This window comes from Neopelma chrysocephalum, unplaced genomic scaffold (genome assembly GCF_003984885.1).
Source record: "Neopelma chrysocephalum unplaced genomic scaffold, ASM398488v2 Primary Assembly neopelma1_43, whole genome shotgun sequence".
Lineage (NCBI taxonomy): Eukaryota > Metazoa > Chordata > Aves > Passeriformes > Pipridae > Neopelma > Neopelma chrysocephalum.
Genome location: NW_020897702.1, coordinates 23287596 through 23304689, shown reverse-complemented (window position 1 = coordinate 23304689; position 17094 = coordinate 23287596). Strand labels below are relative to the sequence as shown.

The window sequence follows — 17094 nt, the reverse complement described above, 5'->3', positions numbered from 1 at the left end:
TACACCAGGTTGCTCAAAGCCCCATCCAACCTGGCTTTGAACACTTCCAGAGAAGGGGCATCCACAATTCTCTGTGCAATCTGTGCCAGTGCCTAACCACTCTCACAGTAAAGAATTTCTTCTTATTATCTAATCTAAACCTGCCCTCTGTCATTTTGAAGCCATTCCTTCTTGTCCTGTCACTACATGCCCTTGTAAGGAAGGGTGCAAGTCTTAGGCTAAATGCAGCTTCAGCTTTGCCCTCGTAGATTCTAGCATCGTAGGAAAAATATGTTTTTAAAAATAAAAACACGCAACCAACAAAACAAAAAAAAAATCCCCCAAACCCAGCTATCCAGAACTGTGCTTCATGCACAGCTTTGGGAGGAGGGATGAGCACCCACAGAGCACAGCGTTAGACTTCAGGTTTCTGCCCGTGCTGTTTGTGTGGCTGCCTCTCTGCACCGTCACTGCCGGCCTTGCTGCTTTGGCTTATAGACTGAATAATAAATATCTTTATTTTTAAATATAATAAATAAATAAAGATGTCGCTTTGTGTCACGCAGCTGCTTTCGGCGCAAACCAGCGGTATTGTACCAATTAGCCAATGTCTGGGGGTGACATCCAAGGTGTGGCGGGCCCTTGTCCCCGCCGCCCGTGCCTTCTCCCTGCGTCCCTGCGGAGCGGGGAGCGGAGCCGGGGCGCTCCATGGCCACCCCGCCGCCCGGCACGCTCCGCCCGGTGCCACCGCCCGCCCCGCTCCATGACCGCCCAGCCGCCCGGCACGCAAGTTCTCGTCAGAGAGTGGTGCGAGCTCGGAGGGGTGTTTCATGATTTTTTTTTTCTCCTTGAAAACAGAAATGACAGGATGCCCGACAGCCCCTCCCCGCCCCTCCCTCCCACCCTCCCGTGGCGAGCCCATAAATCCGTGCGGGGCGGGCGCGCACCAAGTCTCGGGCGTGGGCGGGTGCGGCGCCGCCTCCTCGCGGGTTCCGTTAGGTGGGGACGGGTGGCCGTTCGCCCGCAGACGTTCTCCGGGAGCCGCCGACCATGGATGACAAAAAGGTGGGCTGGGGAGCGCGGGTTCCCTCTCCTCCTCTTTCCCCTCGCCACTCGGGTACCCGGGCGCTTCGGCGGAGGGCTGGGGAGCGGGGATGCTATCGCGACCGCCGGGCGGCCGGGGTTGGTTGCCGGCTCGGTGGCCGCCGCCGCCGGGTGTCTGTTGATCTCAGTGAAGACGGATGCGGCGGTGGTGCCGGCAGGGCCGCTGCTTGGCCCCTTCGGAGGGTGGCTCGGAATAAGCCCCCATCTGCGGGAGGGGAGACGGGGCGCGGGGGCGGGCACAGTTTGGAACGGGTTGTTGTAGGTCGCAAGATCGATTTGGTTTCATGCGCGTGGCCTGATGATGCACATGATGCTGTCCGGGTTTTAGGGTATTGATCACGAGGTTTGTTTTGCTTGCAGCGCCGCACTCGGTTTGTCCCAGGGTTTAGGATGCTAGAAGGGGGGTTGTTATTAAAGGCATTTTGTTTGGTGGTGGCATGATGTGTAAAGGCATTTTTAAATTTCAAGAAGGCGGCGAAATGTATCTTTCCCCTCTTTCTCCTATGGAGAGCAGGGGACATTTGTCGATATCGTAGTTCATCTGCAGCTGAGAGTGCAGGAGTGGCGTGAGCTCATGATGTGTGTGTTTGAATGTACCAAGGGAGACAGCAAATTCCCAGCGGAACCCGGAGCGGGATGCCGGGGGATTATAGTTAGACGGGAACAGCAGGATTGGGGAAGGACGAGGCCTTGCATCGCCATATTGATGGGAGATGGGGGCAGTGCGAGAGGATGAGGCAGAGAAAAGGGGAGCACCCGGTCAAGGTCGCTCAGAGGAGCTCGGAGAGGCCGCTCCCGCCGGGCTCAACAAGTTGTACAGCTCTGGAGTTCCACTCGGTGACGGAGGGGAGCTGGTCAGGAGCATCTCCTGGATAACGAATGCTGCTGATGCCTGTGGTCGGAGGGAGGGGGGGTGGTGTGAATTCCTTGCTGGTATACAGACCTCAGCCTTGAGCCTTTAGATAGAGTGGGTGGAGCTGTACTATTTCTGAGCTCCCTGTTTGCCTTTTGGGGAGTGAAGCAGTTGCAACAGTAACAAATGATCCATACAGTAGATCACGGCCTGGCTCATTGGAGGGTATGGGTCATGCCACGTGATGGCTAGGCGGTAGGAGGCTGGGTAGGAGACAAATAGCAGGCAACAACCAGGAGAAGGAAGTATGAAGGCCGGCAGAACAACTTATAGCTTATGTATGTGCCATGCAAGTAAGGGGTACCCACAAAGCAAGGTACCGGAAGCAAAAGGCCAGCTGTGGTCATCGCGAGCCATGACAAAGCAGAGTCCTGGGGGAAAGGTGCTCTTGAGTTGAAGATGTGGAGAGCTGGGTTTTTTTGGTCGCAGCTTAACTATACCTACTGACTAGAGATGACCTAGCCTGGGGTCTTAACAGTGCTTAAATATTGTAATGCCTTTTTACAGCATCATTCTGATGCTTTGAAAGAGCTGTGTCCTTGTGGTTCTGTGCCAAATTTTCTCGAGACAAAGATGAGGGGAGAAGTCACAAGGTGCCATGGAGAATGCCTAGACTGCCTAGGGTGTGTTCAGGTGTGAATGCTACCTCGGTGATCATCTGCACCTTGTCCCCTCTGTCTCCATTACTGACCTCAGGAAGAGAACTCAGGCTTGAGACATTTACATGATGTAGGTGGGGGAAATCATGCCTGAGAGTAATTTCCTCAGTTTCTGTTTACTGGGGCCAAACTGGTAGGCGTCTTAGGATTGTGCAGGCCAGAAGGACATACATACTTGGCTTGAAATATTGGTGAAGGTGGTATGAGCACTGGAAGAAGGCTTTTGTCAACAACTGGGCAATTCTGTGAGCCGCTACTGGAGCTGGGCTGGAAAGTGAGCGACTGAACGAGCTTTGATAGTAGGCCCCACCAAGTACTTATCTCTACTCTGCCAGTATAAGTACAATAATTGGAAAGTCTTGGAAAAGGGACTGTTAATATTTTTGGAAAAGCTTCCAATCCCTCCTGAGACAGAAACACGATCTTTCCAAATTGTGCCAACTCAAGCACTGTCGGCCTAAGCGCCAGCTCCTGAGTCACCTGCTCCCCCACACCTCCCTCACTTGGAGCTGGCTTAAATGCCACAAGCTTCAAAACCGAATAAAATGTCAGATGCTTTTCACTGACACATTTCTCACTATGTGGGACTTCTGAGGGTTGGACCTTCCAGCTTTCTCCATGGCTCTGAGGGCTCAGCAGTTTTTATTTTAATTTAACAGAGATTGACATATACTGAAATTCCAGGGAGTGTGCTTCATTTAAAATATCAACTATTGCCACAGCTTCAAGAAAAATAAACGGGAAGGTTGGCAGTAACTGTTGCCATCTCTGAGGGAGGCTGCTGTGCCAGGTGCCCTGGGGCAGGGTTGGGAAGCTCTAGCCTGGGAAAAACAAGCCTGTTGCTGAAGAGTGCATGTTGTAACTGTTACGAGTGACTGCCAGTGTAGCTCATGGGCAGATTTGAGACTCAGTTTATGGGAACTTGTCATCTGGCACAGGGAAGTTAGACCCTTCTTTCATGACACGCCAGAGATCAGCAAAAGCTTCTGTAAAGCAGATCAACCCAAAATAACAGCTACTAATGCAGCCAGTGTATTCATTACTAATGAGCTGAGAATAGTTGTTGAAGGTCGGAGATAATAAAGGGGAGGCCCTGACAAGGCCTCCCACTTGTAGTCACAGAATTTTTTCCTTCTGTACAGTTGCATTTCCCTTTCCAGGGAGGGAGATCTAGGGGATGCTACTGGTAGGTACCTAGCCTTGCTGGATGAAAGGCCATTCCCGGCCCTTGGTGCACTGGCATATGGCACCCATGAGGTACAGCTGCTGTTCATGCTGAAGAGAAACTCAAGTTGATTAGAAAGTCAAATTAACTGAATGTTTCCTCTCTCCACAGAAAATCACAGCACCCCTTATCTATGCTGTTTGCATTGCTGCCATTGGCTCTCTTCAGTTTGGATACAACACTGGTGTCATCAATGCACCTGAGAAGGTGAGAGGAAGAATGGGCTGGGGAGATGGTATGAGTGAGGGGCTGATGGGAAAACAGAGGTGTATGAAGGAGAGGAACTGTCATCCAAGCTAATAATTTGGTTCTGGTTTATGAAGTCAATAAGACATTTAAAGTCCCCTTTCAAATACAACAATGGACAGGAAGGCCAAACTTTTGGGGAGGAGAAAGAGCACACAGAGAGGTTAATTCTCCTAATTAGGAGCAAGGGGGGGGCAGGAGGGCTCCATCTGCCATATGTGGTATGTGGAGGAATGTGAGCAACTTCAATTTTGAGTCAGAATAAACCAGCCATGGCAGAAGGAATGTAACAAGCAGTGTGCAGAAAACAGTGGAGGGTTGGTAAGGATTGCCCTAGTTTAGTTTATTTCAGGTTTCTTTATTTTACTTGTTTATTCATTCCTTGTGTTAAGTATAGATTCAGTGCTTGCAAAAGAGTTATGACTTGGGCACTCTGACCAAATCATCTCATGACTGTAGCCTAAGAAAGGAGAGATGAAGAAAATGAGAGATGTGGTTTTCATGTAACTTTAAGATGGTTCCTCTCTCAAGAACTGAGTCACCAATACCACATCCACCCTGTCTCCGGGAAGAGATGTCACATCACCAGCCGGATGGGGGATGGGGGTCGGTCCTCCCTAGCTAATGTCCTGCTGCCATCTGCTGGGGGCAGACACTCTGTCCCCCCTAGCCCATGAAAAATTTCCCTCATTATCTAAGAGAATATCTTGGAAATTGGCGTCATGGCCCTGTTGAGTTGTTTTACATAATGCTGCTTTTCAGCCTTACGTCAGTGAAGCCTTGTGTCTCTTTTAACAATGTCCATACCAGAAAGCCCCTCCCTGCTGCCAGTGTTTTGGTATTGCCAGAAATGTCCCCTTCCATTCTGTTCCATTTCTTGTTCCCTTTCACTCCCAACTGTCTCACACCTTCTCCCAAGAACCACCAGTGACTCACCTAATCCAAAATACTCAGAAGATAAGCCTGTTTTCCCTAATAAACACTACTGTCTTGTGTGTATTCCACCTGCTCACTCTCAACCCCCAATTCAGTGAAGCAATCTCTCCCTCATCATGCGGTTTCCTCTTTCTGCACCCTCATCTTCCCCTTGTATAACTTGTTGCTGCTTGATGATTTTTTTTTTTTTGAGTGGGGGGTCTATTGTTTTCATGACAGCAAGAAAGACACAAGTCTCCCCTCTCCACAGTGCAAAATACCTCCTGGATTGTAACTGTCTCCACCTGATCTCTTGCAGATCATCCGGACGTTCTTCAACAAAACCCTGTCAGATAGGAGTGGGAGGGCTGTCTCCCAAGAGCTCCTCACCTCCCTGTGGTCCCTTTCTGTGGCCATCTTCTCAGTAGGAGGTATGATCGGCTCCTTCTCAGTCAGCCTGTTTGTCAACAGATTTGGCAGGTAAGTTGGGATGAGGGATACAATCTGTTAGGGTATTTTTCCTTTCTACAATGCAGTTTTGGGAGGAAGAGGGCAGAGGTGAGCGGAAGGGAGGAGGAGATGTCTGGGGAGGAAGCAAGAATGTGTGGGCTGCAAAAAGAAAGGAAGGGTTTCAGGTCAAGGCAGGAGCTGAATGGGTATTATTCTGTTCCCCCGCTGAGACAGGAGATCATGGTCAGGTTTATCCCCCTCCCAGTGATTTTCCTGTTGGCAGTTTAAGCTCAGTCTTAACATCTTTTCCTGGGCAGGAGGAACTCCATGCTATTGGTGAATGTCTTGGCTTTTGCTGGTGGCCTTCTCATGGCCTTCTCTAAGGCAGCAAAGGCAGTGGAGATGCTGATTATTGGCCGGTTCATTATTGGCGTCTTCTGTGGTCTCTGCACCGGCTTTGTGCCCATGTACATCAGTGAGGTCTCACCCACCAGTGTCCGTGGAGCCTTTGGCACCCTCAACCAGCTGGGCATTGTTGTGGGCATCCTGGTGGCTCAGGTAGGCTTGGCACAACCTGATCATACCCGTGGGGGAGGGAAAGGAGGGCTGGGGGAGGGTGAGGAGGGTTGTACTTGCCATCAGGTGCAGTATGTGGTCCTGTAATACTGGGGTGGGAGTGAGGAACTGAAGTGTTTAAATCACTCTGCTTTTTCTCTAATTCTTGGTGTAGATATTTGGCCTGGAGGGAATCATGGGGACTGAAGCACTTTGGCCACTGCTTCTGGGGTTCACTGTCCTCCCAGCAATCCTGCAGTGCGTGGGTCTTCTTTTCTGCCCTGAGAGCCCCCGTTTCCTATTGATCAACAAGATGGAAGAAGAGAAAGCACAAGCAGGTAAGAACTCATCTCGAAGGGGCAGGGCAGTGTTCTGGCTCCCAGCCTACACTGAGCTTGAGTGGGAGGCCAGGACTGACTCTGGAGCCTGTGGTGGATTAGGGTGTGACTCCCGGAGGGCATCAGGCCTGGCCTACCCTCCCATCCTTTAGGTTGCACCAATGCCAGAAAGCATGAGAAACCTGGCATCCCAACAGAGGCTCCAGGTGGGATTAAGACTTGAGGAGTGGCACCTGGCCTGGTGGGCAGTAGCAGGATGAGCTGCTGCCACTCTGCCATCTCCTTCTGAAAGGCAGGAAATAGGATGACATTTAACAAGGAGCTTGGAGGTCTGAGATCAGCTCTGGCAAGAGCATGAACAGAATTTGAGATCAAATATGAGCTTGGAGATTGATCAACATGAGTAGGGCCTGTGCCTGATTTCCATGTTGATCACAACACCCTGACCTGGGTTGAAAAGATGAGCAAGGCTGCATGTAGAGGCTTGGTCTTTCCCGTATAACAGGCCCAAACACCAGCTGGCAGGTGTTCCACTCTTCCTGCTGTGCCCTTCCTGAAATAGCAGGGCAGGATACACACACGCACCCGTGGCTGGCAGGTCTGTGTATTATGCCTGACATTTTTTGATTCCTCCCTCCAGTTCTCCAGAAGCTCCGTGGTACACAAGATGTGTCTCAAGACATCCAGGAGATGAAAGAAGAAAGTGCTAAAATGTCCCAAGAAAAAAAAGCCACTGTGCCAGAGCTCTTCCGTTCTCCAAACTATCGTCAAGCCATTATCATTGCCATCATGCTGCAGCTCTCCCAACAGCTCTCAGGCATCAATGCTGTGAGTTATCTTTCTGTCCCATCTGCTGGGCCTCCCTTATCATGGCTAAACTTGCACTTGCCACTGATGCAGAGAGAACTGTACTTCCAAAAACCTCTTTGTGCCTTGACTGGAGGTCACTGTTGTATGATATGGCAAAGATGGCTGAGATGGAAGGTGGATATTGTGTTGGCTTTCACTTTTCCCACGCACACTGTGGCAGGACACTGCAGCCTTGCACCAAGTGAATGAACCGTGACTGGAACTGTGGAGTGCAGCTTAGAAACTCCCTGTTGGGGTGTGCAAGCCAATTAGGCAGAGAATGAGGGACATGCTCTCAAACATGGGATCATGACTGTGTCCAACTTTTGCTTCTCTTCCCAGGTATTCTATTATTCAACTGGGATTTTTGAAAGAGCTGGTATCAAACAGCCTGTGTATGCCACCATTGGAGCTGGCGTGGTGAACACGGTCTTCACTGTTGTGTCGGTGAGTGGAAGGAGGCCTGGGCCTCTTTAAGAGATGTGACTAAAGACGAGTAGCCTGTGGCTGTGGCAAAGCTAGGCAATGACCTGTAGGAGCAAAGAAAAGAATTAATCAAAGGCATTTGTGGGAGGAGAGGTGGGCAGAAAGAGGTACTGTTTTCCTAGATGAAAAGAAAGGTGAAAAAGGAGTGCATGGGGGAAAAGTGATGAGAGAAAGCAGCAGCAAGAACCAGAGTGGAAAAACTTGTGCTGAGGATGGAGTAGTCTGGTGACCTGCACTGAGATCACCACTGTCACTGAGGGTTACAGGCAGATGAGAAAAGAGGTGCAGGACACACTGAGCGAGGGAGCCTGTCATGCTTTTGCTACCAAAGTAATGGATTTTTCTTCTAACCTTTTTCCAGCTCTTCCTGGTGGAGCGTGCAGGGCGCAGGACCCTCCATTTAGTTGGTTTGGCTGGCATGGCTGTGTGTGCCGCTGTTATGACTGTTGCTTTGGCTCTGAAGGTGAGTAAATAGTGTTCTTATTCATGGTGACCCCAGCAGGAGACCTATAAGACTTTACATCTGCAGTGCTGTCCTGTAGGGCAGGTAGAGCTGGGGCTATACATGAGTGTGCAGTAGGGAGTGCGATTTTCTAACTCTGGAAACTGCTAGTGTTCACAGTGCAGCTGAGAAAGTTGTGACACTGGAGTTGGCATTGTGCTGTGCCATGTTTGCCTCAAACTGCAGCTGATTGTATTTTGTCCCCTTGCAGGACATTTTGGAATGGATCAAATATATCAGCATTGTTGCCACTTTTGGCTTTGTGGCTCTTTTTGAGATTGGCCCTGGCCCTATCCCATGGTTCATTGTGGCAGAACTCTTCAGCCAGGGCCCACGGCCTGCAGCCATGGCAGTGGCTGGGTGTTCCAATTGGACCTCCAATTTCTTGGTGGGAATGCTCTTCCCTTATGCAGAGGTAAGTCCTCGTTTATAAAGCACTGTGAGAGCACTGCAGCATTGGAATAGGTGTCCAGAAAGGCTGTAGAATCTCCATGGAGACTTCCAGCACATGACACCTTTAATAACCTGACCTCTCCTGGAAGCTGTCAGTGCTTTGAGCAGAGGGCTGGTGAATCTTCCGGAGGTCCCTGAGTCAGTCTTAGGATTGTTACTGAAGTGCTGTTGCTCACCTTATATTCTGGTGTCTCAAGTGCTTGAAGCTTGCAAATAGTTGAAAGAGCCATCTCAGTTAGCACATCAAGGCTTTCCCTTTAAAAGCCTCAATTTTGGTCACCCCTAGGAATATCAAAGTCTTTCAGAAGCCCACAGGAACCTGATTTAATTTTAAAAAACATTGATGAGAAGAAGGGCATTGTTGGAGAAATGTGTTGGAATTTTGACCTGTCAATGGCAAATGACCTTGCATTTAGATTTATTTTCAAATCAAAATCTTCTGCTTTTGTCCTCCCTGCAGAAACTGTGTGGCTCCTATGTCTTCCTCATCTTCCTCGTTTTCCTGGTCATCTTCTTTGTCTTCACATTCTTCAAAGTGCCGGAGACGAAGGGCAGGACTTTTGAAGACATCTCCAGGGGCTTTGAAGGACGAGCAGCATCCAACCCTACATCCCCTTTAGAGAAGAACCCCATGGTGGAGCTGAACAGCATACAACCTAACAAACAAGTTGCCTAAGATTCGTGAAACACCCATTCTTCAACTCTCACATGCCTAAAGAGTCATTAAAGGAATGAGCAAAGAAAACCATGAGAACTGGGACATTTTTCCCCTTCTCAATTGCTGCTATTTTCTTCTTTTCACCCACATGCTTGCCCATTGTGCCAGGCTTACCAGCATTAAGCGAATCTGATATGGGTGGTCTGCCATACTGGAAAGCACCTGGCACTTGCAAAAATAATCTCATCTTTCCTGTCAAACACCAGGAGAACAGAGAAGAGCTGGCAATGTTTTTTGCTTTCCTCACATCAAATTGCCATTTGGGGTTGACATACTTATGCACACAGTGACCATTATGAATTTGAATTACTATTTTTGTAGTGAGTTAAAGTGACCTGCTAAACAAGTCCCCAGCCCTTTGAGTCTATCTTGTGTGCGTGTGTACAGTGTTACACTGGAATTTAGCAAGCCTACCAAAAAGCCAGGTTGCTTTTTCCTATCCAGTGTTCACTTTTTTTAGCCTCAGGTAAAAGGGGACCAAGTCACATGCATATTTTTCCTGCTCTTTTATTTTCTTTTGTATAGACAAACTGAAAGCATACTTTTACTTCAGTTTATTTATTTGTATGTCACTTTGTAAATATTTATTTTTTTAATGGTGTACAAAAATGTACAGATAAAGAAATTGAGGAAGTTTAAGAGAAATAGCTATTCTAACAAAAGATGCTGTAGACTTGAGGCGCAATAAGGACTGTAAAGGAGGAATGTGGTACTAAAAAAGAGATCATTTTGGGTGGTATGTACAACAGAGCCAATTATGCACATTACCTTAAAGTTATTTGTGCCCTCTGGAAAGTAATTCAAGGAATTGTGTACTTGTGAGAAGAGGTATGTTTCTCCACCAAAATCTCTGTTATTAGGGATTTTTTGGTGGCTATTTTAAATAACTGTTCCCAAGTATTCATTAGGAAGTGATATTGGAGCTTACAATGGGCGTTGTTAGATTATATTTTCAGACATGGTTTTAAGCGTTCTATGGATGATTGAGGGTGGTGATTGCTAATCAGAAAATAACTTTTCCTGCCTTCTCTTGATTTTCTTTTTGGCTTTTCTGTTGTATTCTAATAGGTCATAAAGTCTGAAATTTGCAGATTGTTACTTAAAGGCGTGCAAGGACAAAAATTATTTTTCAAAGCTATATTTTCTTAGCAATTGTTCCTATAAATATTACAGAGGCATGTAGCATGACCCTTCTGGACACAGGCATGGTCAGTTATGGTACATGTAAGTTCATAAAGGTAGACATGCAGGACTAGAGAACAGAGCTACTGGAAGTTGCTACTTTAGCAGTATGAAAGGTCTGTAGTGCTCAGTCCCCTGCTTGGTTGCAGGCCTAATGTTTTTGCCCCATGTATCCTCCCTGGAATATCTGCATGATGATGTGGTGCTCACCAGTGTGCTGGGTAGGTGTGTACAGCTCTATAATAGTGCCTCTGTTAAAAGGCAGACAGTAATTGTACATCAGAAAAAGTTGGTATCCCCACTTGTCATACTGCTGGGCAGTTTAGAGTGTGTGTGCATGCACTCTGGCTAGCACAGTTCAGGTAGGCAAAAAGTAGCAGGTAGGTTATACTTGCAGTCAAGGGATGGGAGCTTTACTTTCGTGACTGCACTGCTCTGTCAAGGGACTCCAGGCCTGCACAAGCTGTCTAAAGGTAGCACAGAGGTAAGTCCAATTTAAACTCCTGCTCTAAGATGAAGTCGGCATCTAGTCTGTGATTTTGGACTTGGCCAAACTCAGGTCTACCTGCTGGAATCCATTACTGGATTTGCTAGAAGAGAGAGAGGCAAGCTCACGGAGTCCAAGTTGGGTAAAAGGAGGAAAGGCTCAGAAAGGTAGGAAGGACAGCAAGACTTTTGTAGCATAGATATCCCAAGCTTTCTTACCAACATAATGCTTCAGAACAGATTAGAGAAGTTCCCATTGATGTATATTCTGGGGGGTCTGTCTGATGTTTTCAGTAACTAGTGATGACGTTTCTACCTTCCCTAATGTGATACAGTTGCAGAGATCAGTTAAATTTGCTGCTGTGAATTAATTTGAAATACCCCAGCTTTGCACAATGCAATTGTATTACATCCAGTTTTACCTAGCTTTTTATCAGGCTTACATGCCAGATATTTATTCTCAGAAGTATTATATAAGACTTCTTTCCCAACTTTGACATTTTGACTCAGTTACACAGATTTCTGTGCCCTTCCTTTGACCTTCCAGCACGTCCAGACATGATATTTCTATATGGGGTATCTGTATGTTAGGAAATTACCCCTATGGCTGTGCATAAGAGCATTCCATACTTTGCATCAGATGTGTGTTGGCTTGGACCGAAATGTGTAGGCCTTTCTCACATGGTATCTCTTTGTTGTTTTCTTTTTCTGTAACAGCGTTGTGAATATTTTGGATGGATTTTTTATGCTTATTAATGTGGTTGTTTCCTGGTTTTGAAATAAAAAATATTAAATAAGTGTCTGATTTGGATTTTGCCTTTACCTTGTAGGTCTTCTGTTTCTTATTCCTTTATCACAGCCTGGGACTATACCCTAAAATGTTACCAGCATCAACCCTGCAACCTTTTTGGCTAGCTCAGCACTCTTTGCTGTTTTAGTCTAGTGGAGATGGTAATTCCTCTTAGCCTCCATGCAAATCACCTTTAATTCCCTTACTGTTACTCCTTAGGAGTTTTTAAACTAAAAAGGTGTGCATCTCTGCTTCCTGTTTACCCAAATCCTTTTGTTTGCCTACAAATGCTTTCCCACAGTGTTTCTCAGTAACAGGGAGAGGGATGTTGTTGGAGGTTATGAATTCTGTCCCAAGATAAAGTACCTGAGATTTCTGCCCCTGCTCTCTTCTTGCTGTGGTTCTCAACTTCTGTGCCAGGAGGGTGAAGAAGGGGCCCTTTTTCCTGTAGCTGATGCTTTGCTCTCTCTGTCTGGCAAGTGACCTTTATGTCCTCCTCTGACATCATGCCTGTGTGCACTAGTACTGGGTGTCTGAAAGGAGCAGTGTTGTGAAGAGAAATCCCCACTGCCCACAGAGCAAGCCAGTTCCCAGGAGCTGATCCTACAGCTCAGGGACTGTGGTATTCTTTGGCCCACTATTGGGTCTGGACTGCTCTCACCCATGGCTCTCTTGCCTAGGGAATACGGGGCACCCACCTATTCTCAGGTTCTCCTTTTCCTGCCCTACAGCTATCAAGTCTGAGAAGTCAATGCTTGTGTTTTTGGCAGAAACTATAAGAACAGTTCATCATAAAAAAGTGGAAATAAAATATCCTTTAGAGGAGGATGGACTGAAGTTAGAGGAAGGAAAAGATGACAGAACCCAGTGTACCCTAGAGCAGGATTCTGGCTAATATAGCTCCAGAGTCAGCAGGCTGCAATGAGGAAACAGTAGGGAATAATGTAAAGTCTGAAAAAGCTCAGCGTAACAGAGATCCAGTATAGACTTTCTGAAGCCTGACGTTACTGGCTGCTGCATGCTCCTGGCCTGTGTTTTGCTAAGTTTGGTATGCAACCAGCCTTGGAGCTGGGGAGTGCTCTGGGCTAATCTGTCTAGGATTGTTTTTCAATTCTAGCTGAGCTAAAAAAATAAAGCCCAGCCATCCAAACTCATAAGCATATCTAGCTCAAACTTAACTCTTAACATTTTGGTTTTCTTTGTCAAAATAGGAAGCAAAGAGCAAATTCACTTGGGGCCAAAGCATGTGATTCACTGAGCTCTAAATTAATGTTTTGTGTAGTTTTTGTGATAAATGAGGCTTTGTTTTAGATCTGGTTAATTCTGAAAATTGTAAGGAAGCTTCAAAAGGAAAACCTGTTTGCAATTAAATGGTTTGAATGTGTGAAGATGGGTTGTTTTCAGTTGAAACTGTTCATCACATCCAAGGGAGCATGTAGGCAGTTCTTGCGGCCTCCACAATCCCCCACAGAAATGAGTCACTGGAGAACCCTTCAAAGAGTGAAACTACTGCTGAGTTGACAAGAGAAGGCCCCCAAAGGTCACAAGTGACATCAGCCATGTCAAACGTTTCAGTGCTGTTTTACAGGCTAGAGCATGATAGAGTGTCACAGCATCACTGACAATATTTGTCACTTTTTGCTTGTGCTATTTGTGATGAACATATTTGTGTACCAGGCAAAAATAGCAGTTTATTTCTGTGAGAAGCAATGCGGGGGGAGAAAAAAAAAAAGAACAAACCCCACATTTTATTGGAGGTAGATTTCACTAATGCATGCCCTGTGCACAAATCTTTATATTTGATTTTGTGCTCTAAAAAGAGCACATTTGAGTTCCAGACATTTCAGGAGCTGGGGCTGCTTCTCCCTTGGGAACATATCTGGATGAGAGCCCAAGCAGAACTGCAGTCTTACCTCCAAGCAAAGTTTCTAAGCCTTTCTTTGAGGGCTCCTCCAAGAAGGAACATTTGCTAGTTTGGTGGGGGACTGTGCCATCATAGGTTTCATTTGAGAGGAAGGAAGGTGTGGACACACCGCTAATGCCATTATGATGGGCTGTGATGGAGCAGCAGCAGGAGGTGACTCAGTACAATGTTTTCTCATGCTGTATACATCATGAGAAAGATCCTGACAGCAGGTAAATCAAACACGCAGTTTGCTGCACAGAAAACTTACGTGTCCTTGGCTTTTTTTCAAGCTTTCTATAGACAGGACCAAGGATGCATTTCTAATGTTTTCTGTACTTATAGAAGGATTCTTTGAAGACATGAGAGATGCTTTCTGGAAATGGGGTACACGTCTGTGGTCTGTCACTTATGCTTTAGCCTGGCTCTGTCCTTACACTGTGAGTTACCAGACAAAAGGCAGTTGTCTTCATAGCATGCTGCTGTGAAAGACATCACTCAGGCTGTCTTAGACGAGGAAAGAAAATCATACTGTTTCCTAAAATATATATCGCTAAGGGAATTTAATAGGTGTTACTTGAAAGTATGCCATTTCTAGTGGAGACAGGCTGTGTAACTTCTAAAATAATTCATTTGCTGTGATAAATCTTGTTTCTATGCTATATCTCACTAAATTACAGTGTTTAAAAGAATTGTCTCTTCCTTTTCCATAAGACACAGCTTTAGCATGCCTGATAGACACATGACTGACCTGCTAAGTCTGCTTTCTGCTTGTGTTGCGCAACTGTTTTCTGTTTAGCAAATGGGCACATGGATTTATGTAAGGCAGTCACATTGGTGCACCAGTCACTGTGACATGCAGTGTGGGACCATCGCAGATCATGTACTGAACCAGTAACTGGTCACCCATATAGTGATCAACCTGATCAAACAGCACCCAACCTTTCATCTCTGGTCTCTGTTTCACCCTGTTTTTTACTCTTCTCCATCATGAAGAAATTTGCCTTCCATCAACAAATTTGCATCTCCATCACAAACAAACTCAGATGTTTATTGCTTCCTTTATATTCCTGTCACCAACTGCTATTGTCTGCCATATTGTCTTGTTTTTAACTTTTTACATTAAATTCTTTGGAGTCTAGACTAGCTTTATTGCCTCTTTGCTTTGCTTATTTCTTTCAGAGTGCTCTCTCTGGTATGGATCAAAGCTCACAATGACAGTCTTAACCTCATAACTCTTCTTTGAGCCTAGGCTATGATGCAAGTCTATGACCTAAAGAGTCCTCAAGGTCAACCAGAATAATTTTCCACTGAGGAAGGCAAAAGGATCCAGAACCAGGAGAGGATGAAAGCTGGCATCAGTAGTGAAGGTGTGGAGGGACATGGACACAGCAGTGTAACAGCAGACATTGATATGTATGGAAGAGCCCATAAGTGTCTGAATATAAAAGAGAAACAGTGAAGACTATGAGGATGTAGTGAAGCAATCAGTAAAAAGAGAATGGTGGGTTGCTGACCTCTGCGGACAGAATCATAGAATGGTTTGGGTTGAAAGGGACCTTAAAGACCACCTCGATCCAACTCCCCTGCTATGGGCAGGGACAACTTCCACTAGACCAAGTTGCTCAGAGTCCCATCCAACTTGGCTTTAAACACTTCCAGTCATGGGGCAGCCACAACTTCTCTGAACAACCTGTGCCAGTGCCTCACCACTCTCACAGTAAAGAATTTCTTCCATATATCTAACCTAAATTTCCCCTCTCTCAGTCTGAAGCCATTCTCCATTGTCCTATCACTACAGTTCCTGATGAAAGGTCCCTCTCTGTCCTCACTGTATCTCTTCAGATACTGGAAGGCTGCTATGAGGTCTCCACTCAACCTTCTCTTCTCTGAAGGAAGAATGTAACGCAAGTTAAAAAAATCCCCAAGATCTGGAAGGAAGATGAGGCACTCATAAGTGTGGCAACAGCCACAGCACCAAGGTATGGGCCCTTGAGATGCATGCAAAATAAAATGAAGCCCAACAGTACTCCAGTAGCTTATGACTCATAGGCAAGGGGTCATCATTTCCTTAGGGGAAGAGAAATAGAGGTGTCACCTCCACTGTGCATGTCCACGAGTATCTTTGCAGCTGAAACAAATAGCTATGTCTGTCACAGTATTCCTTGCAGTAGGACCTCACCTCTTGGTCCACAAAGACTGAGTTCTGTTTGCTTGAAAGATGGCACTAAAAATGCCTCTCAAGTGCCACAGGCAGGGAAAACTGATGGGCATGCAAGATACAGCTGGCTCAGCTGGACTAAACTTATCAGAGTGGCATATCAGAAGCAGCCTTACCAAAAACACAAAGCAGAGACACCTTCCTACCTGTGTTAGATAATGTAAGACAAGGTTCTGACAAACAGAGCTGGACAAGGCCAATGTCAGCCAAGCCCAGTGTGGACAGACACCACCACCACACTGAAACCTGCAGGGGCTTGTCCAGCTCAGAAAAACCACCAGTGCAGAAGTGTTGAGAGAAGTACTTTCCAGCTTCCTCAATTCATGCCAGAGACAAAACTTCAGGAGAGTGAGGGAGCAGCATCACACCGCCTTTATGCTCTGACTTTTTTCTGGTTCTGACGCAAGAGTATCATTCACACTGATCATACATCGCTGATAGGTAATGGGGTGTGTTGTAATGCCCTGGTCACACACACAAAACAAAAAAGTTAAAACCATCGTATTAGTATAAATCTGTGATGTTTCCAAACACACCATTTAGAACAATTTTTTTCTGTAAGCAAGTCTGATACCTTTTTCTAAATGTAATTGAAACCAAACCAAATAAAAAAAAAACCCCAACGCCCCCCAACATAAAAACAAAACAAAAAACCCAAATAACAACCAAAACCTCCAAACAAAATAAAGAAAACAAAGAGGGGAAAAAGAGAAATAGAAGTAAAGACAAACATTTTTCCTTGGGAATGGAAAGTCCAGTTCCTGACTAGCTATGTGTGTGAGGACAGAGCAGCCAAAGCATGGACATCAGGGCTGGCTAGAAGTTAAGCTTTAGCACTGATTTACTGCACAGTGTTGGCTCTTGAGAAGAGAGTTTTAGCTTTTTTCCTTGACTGGGACTTAACTTTTTGTGAACTAAACTGAACTAAGAGAGCACATTTTGTCCTGCTGAAGTAAGGGTCAGGAAAAATTAGTGACACTTTAAAAATACAGACTGAGAAAATCTAAAGCTCATAGGAAGCCTTAAAGGTGTGAATTCTGTTGAGAGGGTTGGTAGGAAGGGAAAGGTGGGACTCATGCCTGGAAATGCTGACAGCTCTTGGGAGCTAGAAGCAGCCACT

General features: G+C 46.2%; 1 protein-coding gene across 1 annotated transcript; it reads left to right on the top strand.

The window, feature by feature from the left end:
• The first annotated feature begins 912 nt into the window (after nt 1-912).
• On the top strand, nt 913-9422 carry LOC113964877 (solute carrier family 2, facilitated glucose transporter member 3). Its single transcript, XM_027677649.1, has 10 exons — nt 913-1044; nt 3992-4087; nt 5361-5521; nt 5809-6049; nt 6222-6384; nt 7025-7212; nt 7576-7680; nt 8081-8182; nt 8433-8636; nt 9135-9422. The coding sequence occupies exons 1-10, from the start codon at nt 1030-1032 to the stop codon at nt 9348-9350; spliced, it is 1491 nt and encodes a 496-aa protein (XP_027533450.1). The 5' UTR covers nt 913-1029; the 3' UTR covers nt 9351-9422.
• Nucleotides 9423-17094: the final 7672 nt, after the last annotated feature.

Excerpts from the sequence above, each read along its gene's own strand:
- LOC113964877 (XM_027677649.1), top strand. Across the intron at positions 6,050-6,221 it reads TGGGCATCCTGGTGGCTCAG|ATATTTGGCCTGGAGGGAAT; the intron begins GTAGGCTTGGCA and ends TTCTTGGTGTAG. Across the intron at positions 6,385-7,024 it reads AGAAGAGAAAGCACAAGCAG|TTCTCCAGAAGCTCCGTGGT; the intron begins GTAAGAACTCAT and ends TCCTCCCTCCAG.